General features: G+C 33.4%; 1 protein-coding gene across 5 annotated transcripts in view; it reads right to left on the reverse strand.

The window, feature by feature from the left end:
• ACOX1 (acyl-CoA oxidase 1) overlaps nt 1-19,293 on the reverse strand; it is a 185,864-nt gene that overhangs the window by 22,664 nt on the left and 143,907 nt on the right. For all 5 annotated transcript variants that reach the window (XM_081755468.1, XM_081755467.1, XM_081755466.1 and 2 more), the window contains exon 11: nt 3,217-3,322. In XM_081755468.1, the coding sequence (XP_081611594.1) occupies nt 3,217-3,322 (106 nt within the window). The remainder of the gene's footprint in view (nt 1-3,216; nt 3,323-19,293) is intronic.

The following is a 19,293-nucleotide window of genomic DNA, read 5'->3' on the forward strand; positions in this document are numbered from 1 at the left end:
ACATACATACATACATACATACATACATACATACATACATACATACATACATACATACATACATACATACATACATACATACATACATACATACATACATACATACATACATACATACATACATACATACATACATACATACATACATACATACATACATACATACATACATACATACATACATACATACATACATACATACATACATACATACATACATACATACATACATACATACATACATACATACATACATACATACATACATACATACATACATACATACATACATACATACATACATACATACATACATACATACATACATACATACATACATACATACATACATACATACATACATACATACATACATACATACATACATACATACATACATACATACATACATACATACATACATACATACATACATACATACATACATACATACATACATACATACATACATACATACATACATACATACATACATACATACATACATACATACATACATACATACATACATACATACATACATACATACATACATACATACATACATACATACATACATACATACATACATACATACATACATACATACATACATACATACATACATACATACATACATACATACATACATACATACATACATACATACAACATACATACATACATACATACATACATACATACATACATACATACATACATACATACATACATACATACATACATACATACATACATACATACATACATACATACATACATACATACATACATACATACATACATACATACATACATACATACATACATACATACATACATACATACATACATACATACATACATACATACATACATACATACATACATACATACATACATACATACATACATACATACATACATACATACATACATACATACATACATACATACATACATACATACATACATACATACATACATACATACATACATACATACATACATACATACATACATACATACATACATACATACACTTTCTTACTTACATACATACATACATACTTTCTTACTTTCTTACTTACATACATACTTACATACATACATACATACATACATACATACATACATACATACATACATACTTTCTTACTTTCTTACTTACATACATACATACATACTTTCTTACTTTCTTACTTACTTACTTACTTACTTACTTACTTACTTTCTTACTTACTTACTTACTTACTTACTTTCTTTCTTTCTTTCTTTCTTTCTTTCTTTCTTTCTTTCTTACTTTCTTACTTACTTACTTACTTACTTACTTTCTTTCTTTCTTTCTTTCTTACTTTCTTTCTTTCTTTCTTACTTTCTTTCTTTCTATCTTTCTTTCTTTCTTTCTATCTATCTATCTATCTATCTATCTATCTATCTATCTATCTTTCTTTCTTTCTTTCTTTCTTTCTTTCTTTCTATCTATCTATCTATCTATCTATCTATTTATCTATATCTATCCATGTATATATATATATATATATATATATATATATATATATATATATATATATATATATATATATATATATATATACTGTATATGGTATATACAACGTAGTATGTCGTATTTGTTAGGTTCATTGATCGAGTAACTAATTGGAGTTGAGGTCCATTTCCAGCATCTGGTTTATATAAGAGGGAATTTATTTTAAAGTGCAATCTAAGAGTTTTAATATGAGGTAAATACCCCATCGGAAATAGGTATTATACATGGTAGTATTTAGAATACTTGTTATTTTCTTACTTATTTCCTCACAAATTATGTGAGACAAGTGGATGGAAGAGTAGTGGGGAGGAAGGCGGAATACGAAGTGCTCCGTAGCGATCTGCGCATCTTGGTTTGAAACTTGTCGAGTTATAGCAAACTAATCATACTTAATATTTCATCTTCAACTATGGCATTTTACATTCTCAATTCGTATAATATTCTCTCCTAATAGAATCTGAAAGAAAAGAAGTCGGAATAGTGGTATTCAGAGAAAAGTTTTCAATCTCAGGATAAAATCAGGAGAAAATAAATATATAAATAAATAAACTTCGTTGAGGGTTTGGGCACATAACCATGGTATAGGCAAACTAGTCATTCAAAGTGTATGGTTATATCTTATGTTTTCTGGACTTCCTTTAAACGTTTGTATAAAGTGGTTTAACTATTTTTTGTTTACAGACGTATACGATTGAGTTTACGGCGAATAATTGGAAGTTTAAGCTCTTGCAACGTATAAACTTATTTTTCGTGCCGGTTATAATTTTACGTCATAATAAGTTATGTAAAACAGATAAAATTCGTGAAATGATTGAAATTGAAATGAAACGGGGTATTCATAGTTAAGAGACGGGACAAACTCGCTTAAAGTGGGGACTACATGATTGAACACGGTACTTATTTAAGCACTTTGCTAGACATAAAGAGGGATGATGTTCACCTGAAACTATTGTCCTCAATAGTCTAACTTTCTTGTGCCTTTCTGACAACATATATTGTTGGTAAAGCTGGAGTGTTCAAATGTAATGTTTCGGTTGTAGTGTTAACAATGAGCCAAGACTTCTCAAGGACAGTAATAATGTTTTTGATAATCTCAGATTTAGAACTGACCACAATATAATTCGAAGTTGTGAGGATTTTCTAACTGTAATCTTTTTCATCCATAATAGAACAATTGCATTAGCACTAACAATTATATTTTCTGTAGCCAATTTTTAAATGCTTTTACGAATCTTTTAATTCTTAGTTTGTCATCTGTGGTTATCTGCCATTGAAATGTTACTTATTATATGCTTACAATCTAATCAAACGATTTCTTTTATTAACATTTTGGATAGAAAAAGATGTTTTTTCAACTGTCGAAATGAAGTCAGGAAGTGGCAAAGTTATTGATGAAACTAAATTTGAAAAAAAATTCCAAAAACCTCATTAAAGTTATTCGGAATCTGATGATTAGATAAGTTATGGTAAAATAACTTAAGCGACTGACAGTGATAAACAAAATACGTATAACACTTAGTTTTACCATTAAATAATGTAATGTAATGTGCCAGAATTTTCCGCTATTAAATCAATAAATGTGGTGTTATCAATAAAAGTCTATGAACCCCGAAACGAAAACTACAATTCTCTTCAAGATGTTTGTGGTCTTAAAAGTTAATGTTTACCTCCGCACTTTGAGTCAGCTCCACTGATGTCATATTCCATGCATCTTCTGCCGAATATCCATCCTTAAGTCTCTTATCTATGTTGGCAGCTGCATATTTAATTAACCTGAAATATAAGAGAGTTCGTTCTTAAATTTTGGCATAATTTCTTTTGAAGGATATACTACACACTAAGTTAAGTTTTCATTTCTAGTATAATATACGCAATTACTTATAATCAAAAGAAAACAAAAGTCAACGGATGTTCGCGTATTTTGGGACTTTTTTTTTTTCTTTTTTTAATTTAGAAGACTATGATTTCGATGACTAAGCAATCACAATTATCTGGTGTCCTTCTTGGGACAAATGTCACCTTGCAGTAGTAGATTGAGTTGAGAATTTACATGTTAGTCCTTTATATCTTCAGCTAAATACTTAATTAAAAAACTTCTTAACAATAATGCAAAATGTTTAGGAACTCAACTATCACTGGATAAAAATTGTATAAAAATTAATCAAGAAACCATAAAAATGTTTGCTTAAAACAAGCTAAGTATATTCAAATCGTATCGTATCGTATCGTATCGTTACTATTGTTATCGTTATTATTATTCAAAGTTGTGTATCACTATATTTGTACATTTCTTGTATGAGAAATTGCTGAAAAAGTTTTCTAGTTCAGAATGAAAAATTATTGCGTACACATAAACAAACTAAGGTTCACAACTTTTTTGTGGTGTTAATTTTAACTTTTACCACGTGAACCTTGATCAAAATAAACATCCGAGTCCACAGTCGTAATGAAGTTAGAATCATAAGCAGACGTTTCGATTTGTAAGGCGGTCTTATAGAGCAATTGCATCTTATTAAGTGCTTAGAGATAGACAAATGTTTAGATAATCCTGATCCTTTAAGTTCTTGATTCTTAAAATCTTTCAGATGTTCTTTAATCTTTGTTATAACATTCCTTTTCGTATTTCCAACATAAGGAAGTTGGCAGTGCCAAGTTATTATAAGGGTTGCATAAACATTTGTCCATTTCTAAGCATTTTATTAGCCACAACTGCTCCATAAGATCACTTCACATATTGAAAGATCTACTTTTATTATTAGAATTAGAATACTGGAACTGTATCTCTTGCAAGGTTCACTAGATAAAAGCAGGAATCATATTATCAAGTATGTAACGCTACGAAAGACTACTAAGACTACTAACTTCAGCTGGTTTGCGTTTACTCAAGAATTTCTCATATTGAACTAAAAGATCTTTTCACCAATTTCTCATATTTACTAGAAATGTACAAATGTAGTGATTCACAATTCTGAACAATAATTGCGACGTGATTTTCATTACTTACAGCTCTTTTTAAGTAAATTTGGTTTCTTGATTACAGGCAATACAATATTAGCACGCTTGGGAATTTTCACTATCATTTTATTTCCAGATAACTGTAATTCCTGGAAACACCCTCCACCTCCTAGGTTTCAGAAGTGATAACAGGACAGATAATGAGAAAAACATTGCGATAGGAAAAGGAATGGATTCACTAAGGTCGAGCAGTGCAAGAAAGCACCTCCCCACACTTTTGGTCACTCATCTAATAGTAGTGAAACACATTGTAACACGGCGGACTCAACTTGTGTATTCTTTTGTTTTATAGTGGAAGGCTGCCAACTCATACTGGTTTTCCTATTTCTAGAGCAATGTTATTTCTATTTTTCAACTACCTCTTCCATTCCTTACACAACGAACATTTATCTAAACTCAGCTTTGAATTTATTAAACAAATAAACAAATTTTTGAAGACAATCTCTATTTCATTTTTAGCCAAAAAATAAAATTACTGAATCACCAATAATGTGTTGTACTTGTTTCAAATGTTTCGACAGTTCCAAAACTGGGTTCTGGTTTAGCATCTCTAATATGTCCTTTAATGTGTGTTCTGAGATTTCTTTCTGTTATACCTATATAATCTTGACAACTGCATTTTATTTCATAAACTCCTAATATTTCGCTGGGATCAGAGTAGTACCTCTTGAATTGATTTTTTTTTCTTTCTTCTCACGGAGCTGGGGGTTTTCGTGCGGTACGAAAACCATATTGTGTAAAGATCTTATTTAATGTAGTTGTCAATCTGGGTATACAAGCAGACCGACCCCTTAATATGAGTGGTTTCAGCACTAAAGGAATTTATGTTCCACGAGTCCTGAGGTCCAAAGTGTTTTGAGGAATTACAGTGAGCTTATTCTGGTTTCGATACGATTGTTTCTTGATTAGGTTTTATAGTAGTATATTTTCCAGCAACAGCTGAGTTCCCGGAAATTTTGCGTTGTTCCTAAGAGGTTGTTTACTTTAATATTTGGATGAAAATACCAAACATAAACTTTGAATTCGATCTGCTATTCCAAGGTGTACAATTCCATGTCATTTCAACACAGTTTCTGGCCAAATTTACCTCACTTCATATGGTTTTATACTTCGATGAGAAATCAAAACGTGCAAATTTTCACCCCCACATATCTAGTAGGTCCAGAGTAACGACACATGAAAATGGGCACTGTTTACGTTTTATGCAGAAACATTGCTTTATAAACCCAAGGCTTATTCTGGTTGTAATTAACGTAGAACTATGAAACAACGAAAATGCTGGCTTTTCAACGATATACACTTGACCTTTCGCGCAGTTTCCAAAATTTGACAAACTATGAAGTTTGACTCTGAATTGTAAAAATCAGCTAAACCCAGGTAAACTTAAAAAAGCTACATCTATGCAATGTATGCAGAACCGAATTCTTTCTGGGACAGCAAAGGAATCCTAATGAATAAAAGAAAAACAAGACATTAAAATTTTTCTACTTATTTTGATGTTTTGCTGTAACACTGACAGTTGAATGACAATCACATTGCACAAACTATAGTTTTAGAGGATTTACCATGTGATCACTAGAGAAATCTGCTTTCCCCACCTAAATAAAATTATAAATCCACACTAAATAAACTGCTGCGTACGTGATCTTATTTGGTACTCTATAGGCAATTTTCGTTCATGTAATATATATGATTACTAAAATACAGTTAGCAAAAAAAGTATTCGTCTCAAAGCGCATACAATATAAATCGAATCATATATTAAAGGAAAGAAGACTTTATCGCACAATAATATGCCCGTAGGTTCATCTACACTTCCCGGCATAAAATAAAGAAAGAAAGAAATGAAACTTTGTCTTTCGTTTTCTACAGGTTACAATAAAACAGAGAGAAGCCACATTTACTGCCAAAAAAGTATTCGTCTTGTATCTACCTGAAATAACATACCCTTCGTAGCGCGTGTATTTTGGTACTATTTGCAGACGTTTGTGTCAGTTAGTGAACTCTAGTCGAAGTGTGTGTGTGTGCTGCTGCTGTTGGAGTGAACAACTAACAGAAAGCAACCAGGGGAGACAGAATGGGTCGAAAATCAAAAGAAACAAGTGAAGAGGAAAGACGAATAATGATACGATTGTTTGGTTAGGGTAAATCCTTTAGTGAGATCAGTGATGTGATTGGTCGGCCTATTACCACCATTAAAAGCTTTAGGCCTATATACAAGTTTAAAAAGACAAAAACATACAAAAATCTACCGAGATCGGGGCGTCCATCACAACTAACGCAGCAAGATAGACGTCTCATCTTACGTAAAGTTAAGAAAACTTCGAAAATGAGTGCACCCGTCATAGCTGCGGAGCTTGAACAAGAGTCTGGAAAGAAAGTGTCAGGTCAAACTGTGAGAAACGTTCTCCATGAAGCTGGATATAGAGCCCGAACAGCCCGCAGAAAACCATATATCAGCAAAACCAACAGAAAGAAGCGCCAGGAGTATGCAAAATCACACAGAAACGAGACATTCGACTTCTGGAAAAAGGTGGTTTTCACTGATGAAAGCAAATTTAATTTGTTTCAATCAGATGGACGAGTTCTGGTATGGAGAAAAAAGAATTGTGAACTGGAGGAAAAGAATCTTACAGCTATAGTGAAACATGGGGGCGGATCAGTACTTGTATGGGGGTGTATGAGTGCGAACGGGGTTGGGGAATTGTGTTTCATTGAGGGAATAATGGATCACATGGCATATATCAACATCTTGAAGAAACATCTTCCCACGAGTGTTGAGCAAATGGGCCTAGTAGGGGATTACATATTCACGCAAGATAACGACCCGAAACACACTGCCCTGAATACGAAGCTGTGGCTCTTATACAATACTCCGAAGTGGATGGAAACCCCTCCACAATCACCGGACATAAATCCAATTGAGAATCTATGGCACAAACACTGGAAACAAACATACGAAAACACCACATTTCAAATAAAACTGATCTTAAAAACGCATTGTTGACGGAATGGAGAAAAATTACCAGGGCAACAACAGAAAATTTAGTTAGATCAATGCCAAAGAGGTTGCAGGAGGTCATACGGCGAAAAGGAGGACCCACAAAGTACTAAAATTTGGGGGACGACAATCTAAGCCATTACAGATGAATAATGTTTCTTTGTAGACGAATACTTTTTTGGCGTGAAATATGTTTAGTTTATTTTATTTGTACCTTTTCGTATGCTTCGAATGTGAAATAACTTAATTTGTATGTTTAAGATTATATATAGATAGTGTAATGAAATATTTGTGTTTCGTTCTTGCTTTTATTACTGAGTTGAATGCAAATTATATGCGTACAAACACTTCAGTTCTGGCCGGACGAATACTTTCTTTGCTCACTGTACCTTTTTTTCTTTTCTTGTAGAATGACACCACAGAAGCATCTTACTTATCATGAATGAGGAAGTTGAGATGGGTAGAAGTACCACGGCAGCTGACTTTGTTTGTGTGAAATATTGCTGCAGATCCGGTGATAGAATTTCTAATGAAGATGGAACAGGAATTGAATAATAAGACAAACAAAGCACAGCAGCAACTAAATAGTAAAATTGACAGTAAGATAAATATTAGGAAAAAAAGAAGATTAGGAAGAAACGCAGGAATTAGGAACTACATTATATCAAACATTAATATTCGGGACATGTATAAGGGGATAAGCGAATTTAAGAAAGGCTATCAACCTCGTGCTTATATATTAAAGAAAGCTGACGGAACAGTTCTCACTGATACGGATAGCCTCTTAAATAGGTGGAAAGATTTCTTTGACGATTTGCTGAACACGCAGCCAAAAACTAATGCGCGTGGAGAAAAGGAGATACACACCGCAGAACCATATATTCCAGAACCCAATCGAACAGAAGTAGAAGCCGCTATAAAGAAATTAAAGAAACACAAGTCTCCGGGTGTGGATGAAATTCCGGCTGAGTTAATTTTAGCTGGAGGCGAAAAATTGTGGAACAAGATACACAAACTCATTCTCCTTATTTGGAACAAGGAAGAATTGCCACAAGAGTGGAAAGAATCAATTATTGTTCCAATTCACAAGAAAGGCGACAAAACTGACTGTAATAGTTATCGAGGCATTTATCTTCTGTCAACATCCTATAAAATCCTTTCAAATATTCTATTAGCAAGACTGACCCCATACGCAGATGAAATTATTGGAGATTATCAGTGCGGATTTAGACGAAATCGATCAACTATCGACCAAATATTTACCATTCGCCAAATACTCGAAAAAAAGTGGGAATACAATATCCCGGTACATCAACTATTTATTGATTTTAGAAAGGCTTACGACTCGATTAGGAGAGAAACATTGTACAACGTTCTTACAGAACTTGGAATACCGAGAAAGCTAATTGGATTAATTAAGATATGCTTAAGTGAATCCCAAAGTAAAGTCCGGGTAGCAAAATTTTTGTCCACAAGCTTTCACGTCCAAAATGGCCTGAAACAAGGAGATGCGTTGTTGCCATTATTATTTAGCTTTGTGCTGGAATACGCTATAAGGAAATTCAAAGATAGCAACCAGGGCTTACAGTTAAACGGTATTCACCAGGTGATGGCATATGCTGATGATGTAAATTTAATAGGGGATGATAGGAGAACAGTAGAAATAAATGCAGAGATCTTATTAAATGCTTGCAGGGACATGGGTTTAGAAGTAAATGCAGAGAAAACTAAATACATGGAAGTGCGTTGGGACCGTAATACGGCAAATTGTGGAGGCGTTAAAATATTAAATATTACTTTTGATAAAGTGGATACTTTCAAATATTTAGGATCAATATTAACAGACGAAAATCATATTCACGAAGAAATTAAATGTCGACTAAAAGCAGGGAATTCGTGTTACTATTCGGTTCAAAATCTCTTGTCGCGAATTCTGTCGAAGAATTTGAAGCTTAAAATATATAAAACGATAATCATGCCTGTTGTTCTGTATGCTTGCGAAACATGGTCACTTACTCTGAGGGAAGAACATAGACTGAAAGTATTTGAGAACAGGATCCTGAGAAGAATATTCGGACCCAAGAGGAACGAGAATGGGGAATGGCGGAAACTTCATAATGAGGAACTACATAGTTTATACGGTTTACCCAACATTGTTAGGGTCGTCAAGTCTAGGAGGCTTAGGTGGGCAGGTCATGTAGCTAGAATGGAAGAAAGTAGAAACGCTTTCAAAGTCTTGACTGGAAGACTCATAGGAAAACGACCATTAGGAAGACCTAGGCGCAGATGGGAGGATAATATTAAGATGGATCTCGAAGAGATAGGAATACAAAGTAGAAACTGGATGCAATTAGCTAAGGATAGAAGTCAGTGGAGAGCTTTTGTGAACGCGGCACTGAACCTGCGGGTTCCATAGGCCATAGAGTTAGTTTAGTTAGTTATTATATCAAACATACTAAGAAGTTAATAGTACAATCAATGAAGTGAAGGTAAAACTAGAAATAACTAACTAAGACCTAACTAACACTAGTAAACAACTAAAGAATTCACAGATAGAGTAAGAAAATAGGCTTGGGAGATCACTAGAATGCATTAAACAAGAACTAAGGAGGATTTCGAAAAATCGTTCAACAATTGATTGAAGCGTCAGGACAAGTAACTGAAAATTTTAGAGAACACAAGAGAAAACCATAGAAGAATTAGAGTAGATTTAAGTGCTAAAGTAACCAGCCTAGAAGAGAAAAATGATAATGTCCAAAGTCAGGTAGAAGAAAATAGGGAAGAAATTAGAAAAACTAAACCAAATAGTTCGCGAAAATCTTTCTTGTTGATTTTTGATATTTTGTATACACGACTGAGCGACAATCAGCTGATCAAGCATACATAAACACAAATGATATGCGCCTTCAAAAAAAAAAAAAAAAAAAAAAATCCATAAATGTGAGAAAATGTTTCATGTATGGTGTTAATTTTTAAGTAATTTGTGTTCAAACGGTGAGATTAGTTTAAACATTTCAAATTGAAGTTTGTATCCTCGAAAAAAGAGGGGTTTGTTGTCAGTAACTGGAATAGTGACATTGATTACGCTTTAGAAAACTGTTTGTTTATGATTTATTGTTGGATTCAGGTTTACATTTTGCATTTGAGCTAGTTGTTTGTATTTTACATCAGTATGGAGGGTGCCATGTTAGCGCAATTGCAAGCATTTTTGAAAGAACAATTAGAAACCAATGCTCAGATAATGGAGATGAACACTGAACATTTAGAAGAGAAATTAGAGCAAAAATTAGAACTTAATAGTAAACGTTTAAAACAATCATTACCTTAGTCAGTAGGTGAATGCAAGCAATTAATAACTGAATCGGCAAACGAATGTAAACATTCTATAGCTAAACTGGCGAATGATTGCACGCAGAATAGACTTGAATTAGAAAGTAGATTAGACAGTTTGAGTAGTGATATTACAACGACCAATAACACCATAACTAAAATACGTCTTAAATTAGCCACTGTAACCAAACGCGTTGGTGTAGGAAGAACAGAGTTCAAAAACAGCCTAGCGGAATGCAAGAAAAGCATCACTGAGCTACGAGAGTCTATGCGAACGGCACAGGTTGAATGTAGGCAAGTCGAAGAGATACAACAGCGTCAGATTGACATGATAAGGCAGCAAGTGCAAGGCATAAGAAAAACTGTAAACACTTTTGAATGCACGCTGGTCGACGTCGTGAGATACGTGTAAAATAAGCCAGAAAGCCGGTTGTAGTTAGGAAAAGAAACTACTAGTGTAGAAACAACGGAAAACGAAGGATTGTTACGTGTACCTGTAGACAATCATGCTTCCAGTGTAATTGTTATGCCGGCGAAGGATGCCGATGTTTCACACATAATGAACGGTAGCGTCGGGGTTACGCCTACCCACCTTCTCGAAGAAGCCAAGGAAGGCTAGAGAATTGAATTGCTGTTTTTGTGTGATAATGAGGCTTCAGTGTTGTTGTTTTTGTGTCGCAGGCAAATGGTCTTACGCGACTTGACAAATTCACATGCGTCTTTCGTACCGTATATGTCCAATGTAAACTGCATTTTTGTGCTGCAAATCCATTCCGACTTTATCAACTTTGAGTATAGTAGGAAGAAACGATTTCAAGTCGATAGCTTAGAGTGTAGGTCCACGAAGCGCATTGTGTCTTATGTAGTAACGTTTCGTACATAACTAAATGGTCAGAAATGTTCACTGTAGCCGAGCCAGAGAGTAACACTTCAAATAAAGTGCATGCAGCCGAAAGTAACTTGCCGCTAATGAATAAGTAGAAATGTAGTAGCGAGGTCAAGAAGAAAAACGAGATAGTTCAGAATAACCAATTGAGCTTTGGTGACACAGCAGTTTACGTGAACTCAGTTTCAAGGCGTATAATTAGCGAAATTAAAATATGCAGACGTGAGCATAATATCGGTATAGCAGGTCAAACATAATCAGTTCAAGTCGTTGAAGCGTGTGAATATTAAGACTAGTGCTCTATTATCGCGAAATTGTAAAAAGAGAAAATCCAAATGTATGACTATCCGAACTGTAAAACAGCTGATCGCTCATGACCACAATAACGTTCGTCGACCTCAACCCAAAGTGTATACACAGCGCACACAACCATGCATCAAATGTGTATCAGAAAGCAGAGCAAGAGTAAAAGAAAACCGCTCCCGAAAACGTAATTTTAGACGAATCAATTGTAACTTGAAGCAACTGAGACGTAAACCAAAATCGAGGCATCCGCAAGTTTGCGCGAATTCTAAAATACGGAACAAGCGTACGTCGACTCAGAAGGACGTAAAGAAATGCAAGCGAAGAAATGTACGAATGCTTTGCAGTAAATTACATGGTAAATATAGTAGTAGTAAATGCAAACGCGAAAAGAAACCCGTACAATGCACCGTAAGACCAACCGTCGTAAACGAAGACGTGTGATTGCGTGGAAGTTCAGTAAAAGCGCTGCACAAAGAAGAAAAGCTACGCGAATTAGGGAAAACAATAGGAAAAGTACACGTAATTGCGTTAACTTGCAAGCGTAGAAATGCAACGGGCATAGATGGAAAATCAAAAAGTTTAGGGCAATAAAAGCGAGAATTTCGCCCGAACTTAGACTAAATCCCGGAAGAGACGAGAAGCTAAAAAGACCTAATTTGACTTCTTCATGAAATTAGGATAAAACGTAAAAGATCATCATTTATTTATTCAACTATTCCCCTCGAGTTCCGAAAATAAGGAATTTACTTTCAGCTTTGTAGCAGGTACCCACCATCGTCAACGCTCCAGCCCAAGAGAAATCGACGTTTATTTATAAATCAGGTACGTTTATTTAAATGTCATGTTTTATGATTTCTTTTACAACATCTTGGAGATGTTGGATTGGATTTGGGAAACAGAAGAAGGACAGCGTTGGGAATTTTAAAACAGGCAATTGATTTAGGACGCGAATTCGGACTTTGAAATTTTAATAATGCAACACCACTTTTGACAAGTGTGAATATCCCGTTTTGGATACGGAATCCCTGTATCGATTTCTGTTAGGATGTTTGTGTTTTGTATGATTTGTTTATTTTCAGGTGTTTCCAGCTTTGAGGCCAGAATTTATAATAAAGTTTTATTATTTAATCTTGTTTCGAGTTTTATTCATTTTCCTTCATATTTATATGAATGTTTAGCTGTCCCCATACAATTATGTATTTAAAGAAATATTAGGCAATTAGAGATATTCACAAACCTAATTAGAGAAACACTAGTAACTATTACGATTGATTACGAAACAAATTTTCGATAGTTAAACTGTTCCTTGGTTAATATTTTTTTTCGCCTGGTGTTGTTATTGAACAATGGTAAAAATATGCTGACTTTATAATGTAAAATTAATTTGCTATTGAAATATTGTAAATTAAATATAATTTGAAGCAATATTGAAAGTAGTTGACAATTAATGTTGGGTTTGATAAAACTGTTTGTGAATTTGTTTGCATATGATGGCCACTATGAAAAGTCAATACGTATTCGCTGCAACACTGTTGAGGTTTAAATTTCAATCGATTTTAGAGACAACGACGTTGTTAAGTCAAGGAGACTTAAGAGTTTAAAATATAGACATTCAATTCCAATAGGAACATCACTACTTTTCCTGCAAAATTAAAAGTGATGAAACCAGTATGGCGCCTGGTTGGGTTCCAGTTAATGTGTAGAATTTGGCAATTGACTACACATTCCTAAATTTTGTTTAGACCTTTAATATTTGGCATATTTAAAGAAAAGCATAGTAATAAAATTGATGTTCGGATTTTAGATTTCAAAGTAATGTTTGGTTCTGATTTGGCTTCAGAGAAAATAGACAAAACATTACTTCTTTTAGATTTTAAAAATCTTTTCTTCTTTGTCACATGGAGTCTTTGTGTACTCTAGCAAAGTTGACGTGACTATACAAAGCCACCATGTGCGGCCCAGTACTACGACAAACACCGGATACAATTATGTATCGATAGTATTGAGTGCGTATTTTAGTTAGGCAGTATGTTGTATTGTTCTATAGCGTTCTATAGAATTAGGGTTATGTTATGGGAACATATTAAGTTCGTTAGGTAAGTGCAGGCCACAAATATCATTAATGTTTAATGAATAAGTTAATACGATTATTTTGTACACCACGATTGTGACCAATACTCTCGGATGTGACGTTAATCCTGATAGAGACAAGTGCAACTGCCAGTTAGGCAGCACGTATATCGGCCAGTGCTCTTTAAAAAGATTATAGTTGTAAACACACTAACTTTTGTATGTATGAGCAGTGATGAAAATTTTCCGATTCATAAAAACATACTCCACTTATTCCTACATCTTTGTTTACCTGTGATGTGAGGTGGAAAATTTTCTTCTATATTTTTCCGGAAAATTTTCCGTTCTAAACAAATTGTTAAAAAAGTGAAAGATCGTTTAAAGAATCTGAAAATTTTCATGGCACAGAAAATATTCAGTACTATGTAGGAACAAGTGAAACAATTTTTCATGAATCGAAATATTTTCTCTTCTATGGAAAAATTGAAAAACTTTTTATGTCGAAAAACTTTCATCATTTTGAAGCAAAAAGTGAAACAACCTTTTGTGAATCGGCAAGTTTTATTGCTCTGTAGAAACAAGTGAAAGGAATTTTCATGGATCGGAAAATTTTCATGCGATGTAGAAACAAGTGGAAAAACTTTCCTAAGCCGGACAGTTTTGGATATTATGTATAGTGATGTTAGGTGGAAAATTTTCCACTATATTTAACTGCATATTGAGATATAAAATTCAATTCGTGTAGAGGAAACTTAGACAGCAACAAATTATAATTATCCAATTAGCTTTCGAGAACCAGAAAATTTTCTAATATTTCAAGTTGGGAAGTAAAAATATACAGCGTTTCTCTCTCTCTCTGTGTGTCTGTGTGTGTAAAGTGCAGGGAACATAGATCGCGTTCGTAGAGAACAAATATCCCATTCCAATATTTAAAATTTAACAAGAAATCGAAAACAAACCTTTGCGAATTTATCAATTATTTGAAAAACAGAAAATTTCACTATTTCTTTACATATAGGCCTGCCTATATAATGAAATAACTACATAAAAGTTCCTGATGTAGATTATTTTTGTAACAGAAAATAAGAAGAAATGCTTTGATTTTATTGTGTTTAACACTCGTAAATCAATTTTAATACTGGAATTTTATATAATCAACATCTTAGAGCAGATATTTGTATTGTAAAACTACCATTATTATGTATAAAAATGTATTGGAAATAATGACGATTCGATAGAACAAGTACACACACACACACACACACACACACACACATATATACATATATATATATATATATATATATATATATATATATATATATATATATATATATATATATATAGAATAGCTCCCTTCCCTCTGTGGAACGATGTCTGCATTTCTTATTTTGAAGGTACTGTGTCTGGTGATCCGTAGTACTGAGTGTGAAAGATCATTTTTCTGGGTCTAGGAAATTTCGGTGTAGGAAAATTCGGTGTAAGAAAACTCGGTGTAGGAAAATTCGGTGTACGGAAAACACGGTGTGGGGAAATTTAGGTGTAAGGTAGATTCGGTGTAATACATATTGAATATTACCACTTACGATAATTTACGACATTTCATATTGTGAAAACGAAAACCATAAAATGTAACGAATAAAATGTTATTTCCTATTTCAAGAAAAGCAAATTTATTTTATTTATTTATTTATTTATTTATTTTTTTTTTTTTATTTTTTTTTTTTTTTTTTTGCTTTCAGTCCACTACCTCTTGCATGTCTTTCGCGGGGTATTACTATAAACTACTTTTCATCACACAATGAAGCTGACACTTTTTGTCAGAAATAAAACAATTACAACTATAAGTTCAGAGAATAGTTATAGGAACAACTAAAAACACCTTTCCTATAGTACATCATAGAACATATACAAGGTGATTCTTTTAAAACTCACGGATTTCATTTGGGTCTAGAATTTCTAACTGAAGTCCGATTTTCATGCGGTTTGTGGCAAATGATCAAGGAACGTTGGACGATTTATGGAACTATGTTTACTGGTTTAAATTCATTTGGGGTAATATCGGCCACGCCTCTAGAAAAACAGCAAATATTCGCCAATGTATCGAATTGGAATTAGGTGAGGTGCGGTGTGGAGATTTGAGTTTCTTCGTTAGATAGCAACCTCGCGACGGTTAATAAGAAACAAGAAACTGGGCCGTTGTATTGAGAATTATGCTGTGCTACTGTATCAATATGATCAGGACACAGTTACAATAATGTACTCTTTGGAGCAACGTGATTTTATCGTTAAAAAGTTTTTGGAGAACGGGATCTGTTGTTGCTACGCAAAGGGCATTTACACGCAACTTTGCCTCACATTCTGCCGCAGACAGGAACATAATATGATCGTTAGTGAATAAATTGCAGGAAACAGGATCGTTTCTGAAGAAGACAGGGAAGCATCGGACCTCGCTGGTGGATGTTGTGAAAGATGTCAGGTACCGACTCTAAGTCACCCAAGAAATCTCTATTCAACATGTGATTTCGCTTCAAATATCCAATATTTCATTCGAACTGTAACGTACAATGGCGAATATTTGCTGTTTTTCTTGCGGCCTGCCCTATATTACCGCGGATGAATTTAAACCAGTAAACATAGTCCCATAAATCTCCCATCTTTCCTTGATGATTTGTAGTAAACTGCATTAAAATCTGACTTCAGTTAGAAATTCTAGAGCCAAATGAAATCCGTGAGTTTTGAAAAAATCACTCTGTATATACATATATAAGATGCAAAAATATATTGATCAAAAAAGTCTTAGTGGAAAGGGCAATATAAAGCAGGGTGGTTTTATCAGATAATAGTTGTACAAATAGTTGACTTCTCCTCCAATCAGACACTTTAGTTTGTTTGCCTTAAGGTAAACAAACTAAAGTGTCTGATTGGAGTACTTTGAGGACTAAAGTGTCTGATTGGAGGACAAATTTCTTGCCGTGTAAGGGCCATAAAATGTTAAAATCCCTCGAAATCTAGTATTCCAATAATTTCAGGAACACAATTCAATATAAAGCAATATAAAGTAGACAGTAAACAGTAAAAATGATAGTAGACAGTAAAAGTACGTTCTACACAAAATTTGAATTTTAAATAATACAATCATTTATCCTCAAAGTTGAGTTTTTAATAAATCCTACGGTCTACTTCAGTTTGAACTTAAAACTAATACGCTCATTTATCCTCAAAGTTGAGTTTTTAATAAAGCCTACAGCTTACTACAACGAATCTTTCTTTACACCTAACATTCCCCACACCGAGTTTTCCGTACACCGAATTTTCTGTACACCGAATTTTCCTACACCGAATTTTCTTACACCGAATTTTCCTACACCGAATTTTCCTGCTCCCCATTTTTCTTTTTACTTTGAAACATCCTTACAGAGACCAAAGTGATTGTAATCTGAGCTCTGGTATTGGTAACAATGCATTCATACTGACAGGCAGCACAGTCCAGTATATATATATATATATATATATATATATATATATATATATATATATATATATATATATATATATATATATATATGTGTAAATTAAAATGAAATTACTTGTTGGTTTTAGAACGCAGCGCTAATAGTACAGCTTTTTACGTTTCTTTTATTATTTTATTGGAAGAACAACTACACAAATCAGCTTCCTTATTAGTTATATTTTACTTTCTCTTCTGAATGAATATATGAATAAATAAATGTTTATTTCCAGAAAATAGTCAGTATTTGTTTTCATGAGTTACTTAAACTCGAATTCTGGATAATCAAAAATTTACAGTAGGCACTTTATATTACCTCTACTTATTTAGAAATGTTTCTGTATGTAAATCTAGAAAAGTAGTAAAGCTATGAGAAAACTTCATGTTACGCGTATTAAACTGACGAAATATAATTTTGTGAGATCAAAGGTGGATTCTGAGGGAAGAACGCATTGAAGTTTTTGAAATATTTTTGAAGAAATGAAGAATCGTTAGATTTTCACTTCATGAAACTTTTAAAGATAATATTTATTACCAATAAACTTTACGGCTAACCAACAATGTACGAATAAGTGAAGTATATTATTATGAATCGGAAAATATTCATCACTTTTAATAAATTTAAATTTTAAATAATAGAATGGGATATTTGTACTCTAAAGATTTGAAATTATGTTACAGTATGTTCTCGGCACTTTACGTATACACACATACACACACAGACAGAGAGAGAGAGTTGAATTGAGTTGATTTTAAGTTTAACGTCCCTTTCAGCAGCAAGGCTATATGAGACGGGACCAACTGATTAACGTGGAATCCGAACTACATGAGCTCCCTCTGGGAATCGAAGCAGGTCTCCCATGCCAAAGGCGCATATTCTAACCGCTTAGCAACGAAGGAGCTCGCAGAGGGAGAGAGAGAGAAACACTATATAAATTTTTACTTTTCAACTTGAAATATTAGAAAATTGTCCGGTTCCCGAAAGCTAATTGGAAAATTATAATTTGTTGCTGACTAACTTTCCTCTACAGAAATTCAATTTTGTAGCTGAATGTGCAGAGTGAAAAATTTTCCACCTAACATCACTATATATAATATTCAAAATTGTCTGGCTTATGAAAAGTTTTTTCCACTTGTTTCTACATCGTAATGAAAATTTTCCGATCTATGAATATTCCTTTCCCTTGTTTCTACAGAGCAATAAAACTTTCCGATTCACAAAAAGTTGTTTTACTTTTTGCTTCAAAATGATTAAAATTTTCCGACTCATAAATAGTTCTTCAATTTTTTTTATAGAAGACAGAAAATATTTCGATTCATGAAAAATTGTTTCGCTTGTTCCAACATAGTACTGAAAATTTTCTGAGCCATGAAAATTTTCATATTCTTTAAACGATCTTTCACTTTTTAACATTTCTATACATGAATTCAATAAATATTATGATTACTGAAGAATTGTTACTTCATTACTGATATTTTTTTCGAACGGAAAATTTTCCGGATAAATGTAGCGGAAAATTTTCCACCTTACATCACTATGTATGAGCAGGCTTTGAATAATGTGAATGTTTAAGAGATTGATAAGTTGAAATACGGGCTGTGGCATCGAATTTTCCACCCAAGGG

This window comes from Thermobia domestica, chromosome 4 (assembly GCF_964235325.1).
Source record: "Thermobia domestica chromosome 4, izTheDome1.hap1.1, whole genome shotgun sequence".
In the NCBI taxonomy this organism is placed as follows: Eukaryota; Metazoa; Arthropoda; class Insecta; order Zygentoma; family Lepismatidae; genus Thermobia; species Thermobia domestica.